Genomic DNA, 16,327 nt, shown 5'->3' with positions numbered 1-16,327 from the left:
CTGGCAGCTGCGTTTTTCACGACAGGCACTCTCACCTCTGCTTACAGTGTCTGAAAATAAATGCACCACAAGGAATCTAAGGAAAACTTTTTGACAAATGCTCATAGTTTTCTGTTTTTGGACACCCAAATTTTATTTCACAAACAGAAACCAAGAGTATGCACTCAGTTATTTATTTAAAAAATTTTTAATTGGAGTATAGTTGCTTTACAATGTTGTGTTAGTTTCTACTGTACAGCAAAGTGAATCAGCTATACGTATACGTATATCCCCTCTTTTTAGGATTTCCTTCCCATTTAGGTCACCGCCAAGCACTGAGTGGAGTTCCCCATGCTATACAGTAGGTTCTCATCAGTTATCTATTTTATACATAGTATCAATAGCATATATATTATGCACTCATTTATACATTAGAAGTCTTTACTCATAAATACTGCATTATACAGTCTATACAAAGATACTTGGCTTTTGTAAGGGCCTCTGATCATGGATACTTGTATACAAGTTTATGACTTTCTAGATCTTTTTCATTCTGGGGGTTCCCTTAAATCATCATGAAAGACTGGGAATGTGGTGAACACAGACATATTAGCTGGTTTGGAGATTGTCAGAGGGGTTGACCAAGGCAGTTGTTTCCCTTCCTCATTAGTATTTTGCAAGTGAAAGAAAAGTCAAGAAACATTCACTGAGTACCTACTTAATGTGTAAGGTATTGTACCAGGCTTCGGGAGTGAGAGCAAGCAGCTTACCTAGTCTTTGCTGTCAAGTAGCTTTCAATTTACTAGCAAGAGAAACATCAATATACTCGATATAAATATATTCAATAAAAATATTGAATAATAGTGCAAGATGGCAATAAAATCTGCCATGGAATAATAGTTCGTTCTGAGTTAAATAAATTATACTTAAATACTTGGTCTGAGTTCAGTAGAGGGAGAGAACAATTCAAGCTTGGGTCACAAAAGGAAGACCTGATAGCAGAAAGCTGGTAGACTGAGAGCATTTAGGCTAAAGATGCTACTTTCTGATTCTCTAAAGAAATGGACATCATCTAGCTTATCCCTGAGGATCAGGTATATCAACAACCAATATGTTAATTTTTTAATGATAAAATTTCTTATTTCCCGAAAGCGATTTCAGAATCATTTTTTCTCCCCTCCCTGCCCCTACCAGTTCCAAACCCTGTGTCACAGTGTGATACTTGTAATGGGAAAATACTGTGTAGTTTTCTTGCTTTCCCACAAGTTCTTTGACAATTTAGAAATTGTCCTGGGGAGCGAGGATTCCTGGGCTCTGGTCAGCACGAAGACTGGGTTAATAAAGTGTTTTTCTCTCTCTATGGGAAGATGACACACACATTTCTCCTAGTGTTACTCTGAGAGAGGAAGGAGTTGAAAAGCTGGCTTAAGATTGCTGGACAGGTAACAGTAAGCCTCCTGATTTACAGCACACATCTCTCTACCTGTGCCTTTCCAGACACTTGTCTGGCTTTTTAGAACATTTCTCTAGCTGTGATTGCACTACCACTAATGATGAGCATGAGTGAAAGGGGCCTCAGTGGACAGAGCTCTGGGCTGCCATCTAGGGTCCCCTGTCTTCCAACAAATGCCCATGAATTATTTCACAACCCTCGCATCTCTGCCTGTAAAAATGAAGGAGGTAGGCATCTTTGCTATGGTGGATACCATGAGGTCTGTTTGGGGATTTGGATTGATTGCAATTCTACACAGGTAAAACGCCTTACCCATATTTAATAGAAACATACAATATGTATATTTTAAATTCCTCTGTACTCACAAATGCAATCTTTGTTAGCTAGATCCTACCTGTGAGTCTTACCATTTTTTCCCTCTTTTGAAGGTTTCTGGACATTGAAAGTGAAATGGTCAAGTTTGCCAGTTACTATGCTGGCATCGCTGTCGCGGTACTTGTCACAGGATATATTCAAGTTAGTGACGCCTCCATTTTATTTATAGATCAGCAGCTGGGTTCAAAGACGTGACAATGAAATGCAAAGTGTGTTTTTTAAAGCTATTCAGAAGCCCCAAGGACTACAGCTTTATTTCAGGCAAACAATAGATGGTGGGGAAGGAGTCTTCCTCTCAGTTGGGGAGGAACGCTTGTCCAGAGAAATGGAGAATAGCTCCAGTGTCTTGTTCTCCCCTGCCCTTCCTGCTTCATCCTCTCGTCTAAACTCAGAAATAGACAGCTGTGGGTGTGTTCGTACAGGGAGAGCAAGTACGAACCTTCTTCGTACCTGGAAAAAGCTGGGAGTAGGGAGTTGGAGGAAAGCAAGCTTGACTTTCTTTTTCTCTGTTTTTGCTAAAGTCACACCAAACTGCAGTCCAACCCAAGTTCTGTAAACTGAATCCATATTCTAGATTTCAGTTATGGGAGGGCTTGGAGTTAACTCTTATTAAGGAAGAAAAGTATTTCATCTTTTTCCTACTAACGTAGGAAAAATAGTAAATCCCCCCTACTCTGCATTCACTTAAGAATTCCAGGAAGTTAGTGTTAGTTGTAAAGAGAAATGAGTCAATTTTCACCATTCTGGCACTGGAGTTTTAATGACAGTCTTATTTTGCTTGCATGGGGGAAACTGTCAGCAAGATTCCCTGCTTATGTCATAATGTTTGTCTTACTTTCTCTGAAAATCATTGTCCAACAGCTGGAAAACAATGTATGAATGCTTATTGGAAGGCTTCTCAGGGGAAAAATTCATCAGAAGTGGCATGCAAAAGTAGTGATTTAAGAGCAATAATTTATTTTTGGTGTGATAAGCCTTCTTTTACACATGAGGGAAGTGAAGCTTAATATGGTTAACCCTGCAAGTGGCCGAGCTGGATTCAAACCCAAGCCTCTGGCTTCCCTGTTTACAGTGGATCGGCTCAGCCCCACTTTCAGCAGATGTCAGAGCTCACACCTTAATTCCCAACAAGAGGCATATTGTGAATTACTTTTGTCCTTTTCTCAACTGTCATAGTGAAAATATTTTCTTCTGAAAAGAGAAGGAATTAATGACCATTTTTATCACAATGCTAAACATTTCTTGCTCCATTTACAGATATGCTTTTGGGTAATTGCTGCAGCTCGCCAGATACAGAAAATGAGAAAACTGTACTTTAGGAGAATAATGAGAATGGAAATAGGATGGTTCGACTGCAATTCAGTGGGAGAGCTGAATACAAGATTTTCTGAGTAAGTGGCTGGTAGGACATTTTAATGAATGTGTGATTTTTCGCTAATGAAACACTTGTTTCCAAATTAAATAACAATTGGAAACACATTTTCAGTTCTTTTGATGCATTTTGTCTCTTAAGTTGCGCTTTTATAGGGAGCATGGCTTTTTTCATAGGTTTCATGGCTTCAACGAAATGACTTTTTTTTTTAACATCTTTATTGGAGTATAATCGCTTTACAATGGTGTGTTAGTTTCTGCTTTATAACAAAGTGAATCAGCTATACATATACATATATCCCCATATCTCCTCCCTCTTGCGTCTCCCTCCCACCCGCCCTATCCCACCCCTCTAGGTGGTCACAGAGCACCGAGCTGATCTCCCTGTGCTATGCGGCTGCTTCCCACTAGCTATCTATTTTACGTTTGGTAGTGTATATATGTCCATGCAACTCTCTCACTTTGTCCCAGCTTATACTTCCCCCTCCCTGTATTCTCAAGTCCATTCTCTAGTGGGTCTGAGTCTTTATTTCATTCCTCAGCCTAGGTTCTTCATGACGATTATTTTTTTGTTGTTTTTTAGATTCCATATGTATGTGTTAGCATACAGTATTTGTTTTTCTCTTTCTGACATACTTCACTCTGTATGACAGACTCTAGGTCCATCCACCTCAGTATGAAAAACTCAATTTTGTTTCTTTTTATGGCTGAGTAATATTCCATTGTACATATGTGCCACATCTTCTTTATCCATTCATCTGTTGATGGACACTTAGGTTGCTTCCATGTCCTGGCTATTGTAAATAGAGCTGCAATGAACATTTTGGTACATGACACTTTTTGAATTATGGTTTTCTCAGGGTATATGCCCAGTAGTGGGATGGCTGGGTCGTATGGTAGTTCTATTTCTAGTTGTACAGAACCCTCCATACTGTTCTCCATAGTGGCTCTATCAATTTACATTCCCACAAACAGTGCAAGAGGGTTCCCTTTTCTCCACACCCTCTCTAGCATTTATTGTTTGTAGATATTTTCATGATATGGCCTTTCTGACTGGTGTGAGATGATATCTCATTGTAGTTTTGATTTGAATTTCTCTAATGATTAATGATGTTGAGCATTCTTTCATGTGTTTGTTGGCCATCTGTATATCTTCTTTGGAGAAATGTCTATTTAGATCTTCTGACCATTTTTGGATTGTGTTGTTTGTTTTTGATATTGAGCTGCATGAGCTGCTTATAAATTTTGGAGATGAATCCTTTGTCAGTTGCTTCATTTGCAAATATTTTCTGCCATTCTGAGGGTTGTCTTTTCGTCTGGTTTATGGTTTTCTTTGCTCTGCAAAAGCTTTTAAGTTTCATTAGATCCCATTTGCTTATTTTTGTTTTTATTTCCATTACTCTAGGAGGTGGGTCAAAAAGGATCTTGCTGTGATTTATGTCATAGAGTGTTCTGCCTATGTTTTCCTCTAAGAGTTTGATAGTGTCTGGCCTTACACTTAGGTCTTTAATCCATTTTGAGTTTATTTTTGTGTATGGTGTTAGGGAGTGCTAAATTTCATTCTTTTACATGTAGCTGTCCAGTTTTCCCAGCACCACTTTTTGAAGAGGCTGTCTTTTCTCCACTGTATATTCTTGCCTCCTTTATCAAAGATAAGCTGACCATATATGTGTGGGTTTATCTCTGGGCTTTCTATCCTGTTGCATTGATCTATATTTCTGTTTTTGTGCCAGTACCATACTGTCTTCATTACTGTAGCTTTGTAGTATAGTCTGAAGTCAGGGAGCCTGATTCCTCCAACTCTGTTTTTCTTTCTCAAGATTGCTTTGGCTATTCGGGGTTTTTTGTGTTTCCATACAAATTGTGAAATTTTTTATTCTAGTTCTGTGAAAAATACCAGTGGTAGCTTGATAGGTATTGCATTGAATCTGTAGATTGCTTTGGGTAGTAGAGTCATTTTCACAATATTGATTCTTCCAATCCAAGAGCATGGTATATCTCTCCATCTATTTGTATCATCTTTAATTTCTTTAATCAGTGTCTTATCATTTTCTGCATACAGGTCTTTTGTCTCCTTAGGTAGGTTTATTCCTAGATATTTTATTCTCTTTGTTGCAATGGTAAAAGGGAGTGTTTTCTTAATTTCACTTTCAGATTTTTCATCATTAGTGTATAGGAACGCAAGAGATTTCTGTGCATTAATTTTGTATCCTGCTACTTTACCAAATTCATTGATTAGCTCTAGTAGTTTTCTGGTAGCATCTTTAGGATTCTCTATGTATAGTATCACGTCATCTGCAAACAGTGACAGCTTTACTTCTTCTTTTCTGATTTGGATTCCTTTTATTTCTTTTTTTTCTCTGATTGCTGTGGCTAAAACTTCCAAAACTATGTTGAATAGTAGTGGTGAGAGTGGGCAACCTTGTCTTGTTCCTGATCTTAGTGGAAATGGTTTCAGGTTTTCACCACTGAGGATGATGTTGGCTGTGGGTTTGTCATGTATGGCCTTTATTATATTGAGGTAAGAAGTTCCCTCTATACCTACTTTCTGGAGAGTTTTTATCATAAATGGCTGTTGAATTTTGTCGAAAGCTTTCTCTGCATCTGTTGAGATGATCCTATGGTTTTTCTCCTTCAGCTTGTTAGTATGGTGTATCACATTGATTGATTTGCATACATTGAAGAATCCTTGCATTCCTGGGATAAACCCCACTTGATCATGGTGTATGATCCTTTTAATGTGCTGTTGGATTCTGTTTGCTAGTATTTTGTTGAGGATTTTTGCATCTATGTTCATCAGTGATATTGGCCTGTAGTTTTCTTTTTTGGTGGCATCTTTGTCTGGTTTTGGTATCAGGGTGATGGTGGCCTCGTAGAATGAGTTTGGGAGTGTTCCTCCCTCTGCTATATTTTGGAAGAGTTTGGGAAGGATAGGTGTTAGCTCTTCTCTAAATGTTTGAAAGAATTCCCCTGTGAAGCCACCTGGTCCTGGGCTTTTGTTTGTTGGAAGATTTTTAATCACCGTTTCAATTACAGTGCTTGTCATTGGTCTGTTCATATTTTCTATTTCTTCCTGGTTCAGTCTCAGAAGGTTGTGCATTTCTAAGAATTTGTCCATTTCTTCCAGGTTGTCCATTTTATTGGCATAGAGTTGCTTGTAGTAATCTGTCATGATCCTTTGTATTTCTGCAGTGTCAGTTGTTACTTCTCCTTTTTCATTTCTAATTCTATTCATTTGAGTCTTCTCCCTTTTTTTCTTGATGAGTCTGGCTAATGGTTTATCAATTTTGTTTATCTTCTCAAAGAACCAGCTTTTAGTTTTATTGATCTTTGCTATTGTTTCCTTCATTTCTTTCTGATCTGATCTTCATGATCTCTTTCCTTCTGCTAACTTTAGGGTTTTTTTGTTCTTCTTTCTCTAATTGCTTTAGGTGTAAGGTTAGGTTGTTTATTTGAGATGTTTCTTGTTTTTAAGATAGGACTGTATTGCTATAAACTTCCCTTATAGAACTGCTTTTGCTGCATCCCATAGGTTGTGGGTCGTCGTGTTTTCATTGTCATTTGTTTCTAGGTATTTTTTGATTTCCTCTTTGATTTCTTCAGTGATCTGTTGGTTATTAAGTAGTGTATTGTTTAGCCTCCATTTGTATTTTTTACAGATTTTTTCCTGTAATTGATATCTAGTCTCATAGCGTTATGGTCAGAAAAGATACTTGATACGATTTCAATTTTCTTAAATTTACCAAGGCTTGATTTGTGACCCAAGATATGATCTATCCTAGAGAATGTTCCATGAGCACTTGAGCAGAATGTGTATTCTGTTGTTTTTGGATGTAATATCCTATAAATATCAATTAAGCCGATGTTGTTTAATGTATCATTTAAAGCTTGTGTTTCCTTATTTATTTCCATTTTGGATGATCTGTCCATTGATGAAAGTGGGGTGTTAAAGTCCCCTACTATGATTGTGTTACTGTGGATTTCCCCTTTTATGGCTGTTAGTATTTGTCTTATATATTGAGGTGCTCCTATGTTGGGTGCATAAATATTTACAGTTGTTATAACTTCTTGGATTCATCCCTTGATCATTATGTAGTGTCCTTCTTTGTCTCTTGTAATAGTCTTTATTTAAAGTCTATTTTGTTTTGCTATGAGAATTGCTACTCCAGCTTTCTTTTGATTTCCATTTGCATGGAATATCTTTCTCCATACCCTCACTTTCATTCTGTATGTGTCCCTAGGTCTGAACTGGGTCTCTTGTAGACAGCATATATATGGGTCTTGTTTTTGTATCCATTCAGCCAATCTATGTCTTTTGGTTGGAGCATTTAATCCATTGACATTTAAGGTAATTATCGATATGTATGTTCCTATTCCCATTTTCTTAATTGTTTTGGGTTTGTTATTGTAGGTCTTTTCCTTGTCTTGTGTTTCCTGTCTAGAGAAATTCCTTTAGCATTTGTTGTAAAGCTGGTTTGGTGGTGCTGAGTTCTCTTAGCTTTTGCTTGTCTGTAAAGGTTTTAATTTCTCCGTCGAATCTGAATGAGATCCTTGCTGGGTAGAGTTATCTTGGTTGTAGGTTTTTTTCCCTTCATCACTTTAAATATGTCCTGCCACACCCTTCTGGCTTGCAGGGTTTCTGCTGAAACATCAGCTGTTAACCTTATGGGGATTCCCTTGTGTGTTATTTGTTGTTTTTCCCTTGCTGCTTTTAATACTTTTTCTTTGTATTTAATTTTTGATAGTTTGATTAATATGTGTCTTGGCATGTTTCTCCTTTGATTTATCCTGTATGGGACTCTCTGTGCTTCCTGGACTTGATTAACTATTTCCTTTCCCATATTGGGGAAGTTTTCAACTATAATCTCTTCAAATATTTTCTCAGTCCCTTTCTTTTTCTCTTCCTCTTCTGGGACCCCTATAATTCGAATGTTGGTGCATTTAATGTTGTCTCAGAGGTCTCTGAGACTGTCCTCAATTCTTTTCATTCTTGTTTCTTTATTCTGCTCTGAGGTAGTTATTTCCACTATTTTATCTTCCAGGTCACTTATCCATTCTTCTGCCTCAGTTATTCTGCTATTGATCCCATTTAGAGTATTTTTAATTTCATTTATTGTGTTGTTCATCATTGTTTCTTTGCTCTTTATTTCTTCTAGTTCCTTGTTAAACGTTTCTTGTATTTTCTCCATTCTGTTTCCAAGATTTTGGATCATCTTTCCTATCATTGTTCTGAATTCTTTTTCAGGTAGACTGCCTATTTCCTCTTCATTTCTTAGGTCTGGTGTGTTTTTGCCTTACTCCTTCATCTGCTGTGTGTTTCATTGTCTTCTCATTTTGCTTAACTTACTGTGTTGGGAGTCTCCTTTTCACACGCTGCAGGTTCGTAGTTCCCCTTGTTTTTGGTGTCTGTCCCCAGTGGCTAAGGTTGGTTCAGTGGGTTGTGTAGGCTTCCTGGTGGAGGGGACTAGTGCCTCTGTTCTGGTGGATGAGGCTGGATCTTCTCTTTCTGGTGGGCAGGTCCATGTCTGGTGGTGTGTTTTGGGGTGTCTGTGGACTTATTATGATTTTAGGCAGCCTCTGTGCTAATGGATGGTGTTGTGTTCCTGTCTTGCTAGTTGTTTGGCATAGAGCATCCAGCACTGTAGCTTGCTGGTCGTTGAGTGAAGCTGGGTCTTGGTGTTGAGATGGAGATCTCTGGGAGATTTTGGCCGTTTGATATTATGTGGAGTTGGAAGGTCTCTTGTGGACCAGCGTCCTGAACTTGGCTCTCCCACCTCAGAGGCACAGCCCTGACGCCTGGCTAGAGCACCAAGAGCCTGTCATCCACACGGAAAAAGAGAAAAAGGGAAAAAAATAATTTTATATATATATATATATGTATATTGTTGCTGCCAAAGTCCACCTCCTCAATTTGGGATGATTCGTTGTTTATTCAGGTATTCCAGAGATGCAGGGTACATCAAGTTGATGTGGAGATTTAATCCGCTGCTACTGGGGCTGCTGGAAGAGATTTCCCTTTCTCTTCTTTGTTCGCAGAGCTCCTGGGTTTCAGCTTTGGATTTGGCCCCACCTATGCGTGTAGGTCGCCTGAGGGCATTTGTTCTTCGCTCAGACAGGACAGGGTTAAAGGAGCAGCTGATTCGGGCCTCTAGGTCACTCAGGCCGGGGGCGGGGGGGGGGGGGGGGGGGGCGGGGGGGGGAGGGGCACGGATGCCGGGTGAGCCTGCGGCGGCATAGGCCAGCGTGACGTAGCGCCAGCGTGATGTTGCGCCGGCGTGACGTTGCACCAGCCTTAGACGCTCCGTGCGTTCTTCCGGGGAAGTTGTCCCTGGATCCCGGGACCCTGGCAGTGTCGGGCTGCACAGGCTCCCCGGAAGGGTGTGTGGATAGTGGCCTGTGCTCGCACACAGGCTTCTTGGTGGTGGCAGCAGCAGCTTTAGCATCTCATGCCCGTCTCTGGGGTCCGCGCTGTTAGCCGCGGCTCATGCCCGTCTCTGGAGCTCCTTTAAGCAGCGCTCTTAATCCTCTCTCCTCGCGCACCAGGAAACAAAGAGGCAAGAAAAAGTCTCTTGCCTCTTCGGCAGGTCCAGACTTTTTCCCGGACTCCCTCCCAGCTAGCCGTGGCGCACGGGCCCCTTCGGGCTGTGTTCACGCCGCCAGTCCTCTCCCTGCGCTCCGACCGAAGCCCGAGCCTCAGCTCCCAGCCCCGCCCTCCCCGGCGGTGAGCAGACAAGCCCCTCGGGCTGGTGAGTGCCGGTCGGCTCCGATTCTCTGTGCGGGAATCTCACCGCTTTGCCCTCCGCACCCCTGTTGCTGTGCTCTCCTCCGCGGCTCCGAAGCTTCCCCCCTCCGCCACCCGCAGTCTCCACCCACGAAGCAGCTTCCTAGTGTGTGGAAACTTTTCCTCCTTCACGGCTCCCTCCCACTGGTGCAGGCCCCGTCCCTATCCTTTTGTCTCTGTTTTTTCTTTTGCCCTACCCAGGTACGTGGGGAGTTTCTTGCCTTTCGGGAGGTCTGAGGTCTTCTGCCAGCGTTCAGTGGGTGTTCTGTAGGAGTTGTTCCACATGTAGATGTATTTCTGATGTATTTGTGGGGAGGAAGGTGATCTCCGCGCCTTACTCTTCCGCCATCTTGAAGCTCCTCCAAAATGACTTAAAAATTGAAAGTCAGGATACTATAATTTGGTTTGTAGGTCCTGGACTAAAGTACTAGAAATGAAGTATTATAGAAGAGAGTTTAAAGGATGTAGGGTTATTTGATCTCGAAAGAAGAAATTGAGGGATGTCACAATCTATGTACCCATAAGGAAAACAATATGATTAGAAAGAATTATCTTGCTTTGCCTGTTGACATAATTTCCGCATATAATGACAAAAAAAAAATTCAAAATAGTTTGAGAAAGATTCAAACTGAAAAACTAGATTTAAATCCAGTTTACACCTAAATACTAGTCTGGGTCATTAATAGTGCCCCCCCCCATAATTTTTGAATGAGCTCTGAGTAATGAGAACCGTGTTGAATTTAAGTTTGAGGTCCCATGAAAGACAATGTGTAGTGTAGTGAAGATAAAAGCAGACTGAATGTTGGGGCCCCTACCGTCCAGCACTCATTCTGCCCTTTACTTACTTTGACCTTGAACAGATACTTAACCTTGCTAGAATACAGTTGTGTAACCTCTCTGTAATGTCTAAGGTCCTTTTTTGCTCTCAAGTCCTGAGCCTTGTTTGCTCCATCTGGACCAGAGATTATGGGAATGTTTCCAGGAATATGAATTTAATGTAATGATAGTCAACCAATACTCTGGAGCACTTACCCTATGCAAGGCATAAAGATATACCACAGAGCTCCTGATCTCAAGGAACTTACAGCCTAGTAGGAGGGATAAAGGTTTCAAGCAAATAATCAGAGCTAACATACATTGATTGTTTACTGTATGCTAGGCACTGGTCTACATATTGGGTTGGCCAAAATGTTCGTTCGGATTTTCCATATGTTACAGAAAAACCCGAACGAACTTTTGGGCCAACCCAATACTTTACGTGTATTAACTAATCCTCACTGCTATCGACTGAGGTAGGTTCTGTTTTTATCCGCATTTTATAGATGAGGAAACTGAGACACAGAAAGGCCAAGTAACTTGCCCAAGAACAGCTTGTGTTTAAATTCAGAGTCTGGCTCCAGAGTCTGTGCTGTTAACCACAATTCTATACTGCGTATAAGCAGAAAGCAATAATTACATACACATACATATACACATGTATACAGATTAATTACATTGCTATGGTAACACAGGAAAGAAGTTATTACTTCTCCCTGGGGGATTATATAAATTTTTATGAAATAGGTGGTATGTGAGTAGAACCTTGAGGCTGAAAAGATTTAGCAGGTATAAAGGAAAGAAGGGTTGTTTAGGACAAACCAAGGATATTAGCTTTAAGAAAGAAAGGGACAAATAAGAGGGTTTCCAAAAGTCTTTGCCTATGTTGAATGAACACCAGTCAGGAAAACTGGATTAAGGACACACTCCCTTGGCTGTGAGGAGAGAGGCTTGCTGCCCTCCCAAGGTGCAGCAAAATTTCCAAGATGTGAGAAGCTATTAGGTTTCCCAAGGGCAATGGGGTACAGAAATAGGAGTGTTTAGAAAGGAAAGATTGTACTTTCTCAGCAAGATATTGAATTGACCAAATTCAGTTTTAGTGACCAAAGCCTCTCTTGTTTCTAGTGATATTAACAAAATCAATGACGCCATTGCCGACCAGATGGCCATTTTCATTCAGCGCATGACCACGAGCGTCTGTGGGTTCCTGCTGGGATTTTACCGGGGTTGGAAACTGACCTTGGTTATTATCTCTGTCAGCCCTCTCATTGGGATTGGAGCAGCCGTCATTGGTCTGGTAAGAATGTCTTCTCACTTCTCTCCATGGGAAGACTTTTGCACTGAGAAACAGCCAAAAATGGGAAGCTTGATTCCCTTCTCCTGAGTATGTTTAGTCAACATCATTATCACCATTTTGATTTATTTTGTTTGATTATTACTCAGTATCAAATAACATTCCATTATTAGATTAGGGATTAATAATGTTTTAATAACACAAATATTATTGTATGAATAACAATAACAACTACATTAATTGAATATTTACTATTTTGCCAGGCAGTATTAGGAGGCTCAAGGACATGATCTCTAATTTTACAACAATCTTATAAAGTATTAATGCCATTTTAAATATAAGAAATGGAGGTTCAGAGAGGTAAAGGGACTTGTCTGGAACTGCACAGCCAGTGAATGACAGAATAGGATTCAAATTCAAGGAAGCCTGATTCTAAATCCCCACTCACTCTGCAGTGTGCCTGTGGCTTCCCGTGGTCTCCCAAGTTCAGATGCTTCCCTCAGAAAGGCCCAACAAATAAAAGAGATTTCTGCAATTACACTGTGTTCTCCATCCATCTGATCAGTTTCAGAGAGAGGGTTATCTGACCCATTCAGAGAAGTACCCCAGTCACAGTTTCCATTCCCCAGGTATGCAGGCCAAGAAAAAGTATAGGAGTAGGAATTTGGGGTCATCCCAGTTAAAAAACACTCCCAAGGATTGAGAAATTATTCTATTTCACTTTTAGAGTAGCCACATTAGATAACAGGTCATGGGGTCAGGCACACTAATAATTTGCTGTAAATGAGAATAGAATTTAAGTGAAAAGCTGCACATACATTCACATCATTGAGCAACAGGTACCGATCTCCATGACTGTATTTTCTAGCAAAATACTCTCTACACTCCACTGGCTGTATTACTCAAATGTTTCCCAGGTAATACAGAGTGACAATAGCAAAGAGCTCATTCCACTTAACTAGGCCACCACCTGGCTCTACCACCTGGCTCAAGAAAGATATGTTCAACTCGTCAAAATGTCAGTTTCCTCATCTTTAAAATAAGGTTAGTACCTCCCAAAGTCATTGTGATGACTCAAGGCATTATCCTTGTTATGCTCTTAGCATGGCATCTGGCGCAGAATTAATTACTAAAGAGATATTAGCTTTCGTTTTTTTCCCAATCCACCAAATCATGCAAGTTTTACAACAGTCTTTCCTACCAAATGCTTTTCAGCTGCACTCCAGGAAAGCCTCAACTTCCACAGAGGGTCACTGGGGAGTCTGCAAACATTTGATTCAGCGTTTTTTTCCCTCCAAAAAAATTTAATCTCTTTCTTCAAACCCACAAAAGATTAGTATTCACACTCAAATGGACCATATGTCACGTTTTAACATGTTGGAGACCAACAACATAAACTGGTTAACTTGATTTCAAATAGGCTCAAAGCACAGTTTCTCTTGTCTCAGTGTCCATATTTCAACTTCTTGTAAATGTGTCACCGATTTGGAATGTTGTAACTCTGCACTTGTTTCTTCTTGAATTCAGGTGTGTGCATGTTTGTGTAAAATGATACGAGCAATTTCACTAAGCTCAATTCAAAAGCAGGACAAAAAAAGGTGGAGAGGGCAATATATGACATATTAGAATATGACATATTAGAACTGATCATAGGTTTTGTATGCCTTTGTATGACTTTTATATACCTACAGTGGGAAACATGAACAACTGTTAGATATTTCCCAATATACATGTTTTAAGTTCTTATATCAATTTAATTGAAGTATCAAGATTCTTTAATGTGCCGTTACAATAAAAACTGATAACATTTGCAACTACTTAATTTTCTCATTACTATGCTCATTACATATTTCAGAAATAAATTAGAAGAGGATTGTGGTAAAAACTGCCATACCATCCAAAGTCAAATTTTAATGTTGATTAGAATAGCCTTACTTTCAATTCACAAGATTTATAAAATGTGGACTTGTGAAATAAATATATTGTAATAAAATACCACTTTTACTTATATGTTAAAATTCTGTCTAAGATTTTGTTTGATAAGGGTTTTGCTGCTAAAAGTTCGGAAAAACTTGGAAGATAAACTTCCTTAGTCTGGGTACTATATATATTTTTAGGTTTCTGAGCCAGTTAATCTTTCACAACATTTGCTTTTTCCCCTTCTTGTTTCTTAATCTGTGCCAGGGAAGTCTTTGGTGGTTGATTCTAACTAGGACTCAATCCAGGTCCAATTTTAGAAAAACTTAACTTGTTTAATATTAAGTGCAATGTCTTTTTCTTTCCTTTTGTAAAAAGCAAAACTAGTTAGTTGAGTCCCTACAGTTGAGTCAAGTGGTGTAATATTTATCTGAAGCTTTCTCCTATGGAATTACCTCTGCTGCATATGCCTTTGCATGCTCAGAACCTCTCCCTTATTCTATATTCTAATGAATATGACACCTGCATGGGCCTCTGGTCTTTGCATGTGGTATTTGTCTGTAAACTGTGACATGGCCTTTGGACAATAGCAATGAACTCTGACATGGTTTGACTTGAAAACGTCATTAATATGTTGACTGAAACACTGTGGTCACGTAGAATGCCCTATTTAGTACATACTCTGTGAGAAGTTTCGTTGAGGCTGACTTTTAATGGAGTCATTTTGATATGTCAACAACCAAACACCCATGGATGAGGCTTAACATGGCTCAAACTTGGACCAAATTCTTTCCTCGGTAAACGCTGTTCCAGTGGGAATCTAGTCTTGTATTAAACTGCTACATGTTTGCTCTGCTAGATGAATCAATGAATGGCAGAGTGACTTACCTAATTATCTGGTCTTCACTTTTATTTTTTTCGTTTGGACTTCAGAGTGTGTCCAAGTTTACAGACCATGAATTGAGGGCCTATGCCAAAGCAGGGGCAGTGGCTGATGAAGTCATCTCATCTATTCCAACAGTGGCTGCTTATGGTGGTGAGAAAAAAGAGGTTGAAAGGTTAGTTAATTGAAATGTCTGCCACTTTCCTGAACTTTGTTGATCTGCATACTACCCTGAATCTTCCCCATTTTGTATAAAGTGGCAGATTCACCTTGCTATGGTATCCTGAGGGAGCTTTTGTTCAAGAGGTGGCTAAGCTAAGCAGTTAGATTGGTCAAACCACCTACAAAAGACTCCCAAGCCTTTAGCTCTGTGTTCTTGAAGATGATGCAGTTGATGGCTTTTAGAAAGCCATCTTAGGTTGGATATTTGTTTCAAACTCTGATGGTGTGTGTGTACACACACCATACTTCATGCCAGTCTAAAACGCTGTCTTCTGACATTAAGGAAAAGCCTACCTGATCTAAAATGCAATTTTGCACTTTTTTATTGAGCACTTTTTTTTTTTTTTTTTTTTTTTTTGCGGTACACGGGCCTCTCACTGTTGTGGCCTCTCCCGTTGTGGAGCACAGGCTCCGGACACGCAGGCTCAGTGGCCATGGCTCACGGGCCTAGCCGCTCCGCGACATGTGGGATCTTCCAGGACCGTGGCACGAACCTGCGTCCCCTGCATCGGCAGGCGGACTCTCAACCACTGTGCCACCAGGGAAGCCCAATTGAGCACTTTTTTATTCAATGTGTTTTATTCAGCTACTGTACTATATGCTCTTTCTAAGTCTAAGATTTCCATTTAATCAAATAACATTTAGCATTGATATATTATAGACCATCATTCTAGGAGATTAACTGTTAATGGAAATCAAAACCTAAATGACCAAAACAACACAGTTGTCAAAACTTTGATTTTATTTATTCTTCCATTTATCTAGTATTTGTTGAGTGCTTATCAGGTGCCAGGTACTGATTTTATAAAACAGCCACCAACTTAACTTTTATTGCGTATGTTGTAGATCTAGTATGATCACATTCTCAGTTGCTACCAAATTCACCAAATGAAAAAGAGAATAGGATTTACAACCTCTGATTATCCTCTTTTCATTTTTTTTTTTTTGCTTCTTTTGTTTGTGAAGTGATTACCTTACTTCTCATAAAACATTGCATTAGCATATTTCCTCCACTATGGAAGATATTATCTTTCATGTCATGTGACTTAATGAGAGAATTCAAACACAAATAATACTAGACCCCTCATGGTCAACCATTAGTGTTGAAAATTCTCTTCTCTTGGGGCAAAGCTTACCCCACTGTACTCATCCATGAAGTAATCAACTATGAGGCTTTGTTAGGCATCATCCTTTCAACACATTGTCATTGCCAGGTTGAAGCAACTTTTAAGGAAC

General features: G+C 39.7%; 1 protein-coding gene across 3 annotated transcripts in view; it reads left to right on the top strand.

Annotated features, from left to right (window-relative positions):
• Positions 1 to 16,327, top strand: part of ABCB11 (ATP binding cassette subfamily B member 11) — a 95,594-nt gene that overhangs the window by 21,065 nt on the left and 58,202 nt on the right. For 2 of the 3 annotated variants that reach the window (XM_033423508.2, XM_004267269.4), the window contains 4 exons: positions 1,861 to 1,948; positions 3,065 to 3,198; positions 11,901 to 12,072; positions 14,920 to 15,044. In XM_033423508.2, the coding sequence (XP_033279399.1) occupies positions 1,861 to 1,948; positions 3,065 to 3,198; positions 11,901 to 12,072; positions 14,920 to 15,044 (519 nt within the window). The remainder of the gene's footprint in view (positions 1 to 1,860; positions 1,949 to 3,064; positions 3,199 to 11,900; positions 12,073 to 14,919; positions 15,045 to 16,327) is intronic. The other variant, XM_033423510.2, reaches the window with a different exon arrangement.

Source organism: Orcinus orca, chromosome 7 (genome assembly GCF_937001465.1).
Source record: "Orcinus orca chromosome 7, mOrcOrc1.1, whole genome shotgun sequence".
Classification (NCBI taxonomy): domain Eukaryota; kingdom Metazoa; phylum Chordata; class Mammalia; order Artiodactyla; family Delphinidae; genus Orcinus; species Orcinus orca.
The sequence above is the reverse complement of the archived record's forward strand: the minus strand, read 5'-3'. Positions and strand labels throughout refer to the sequence as shown.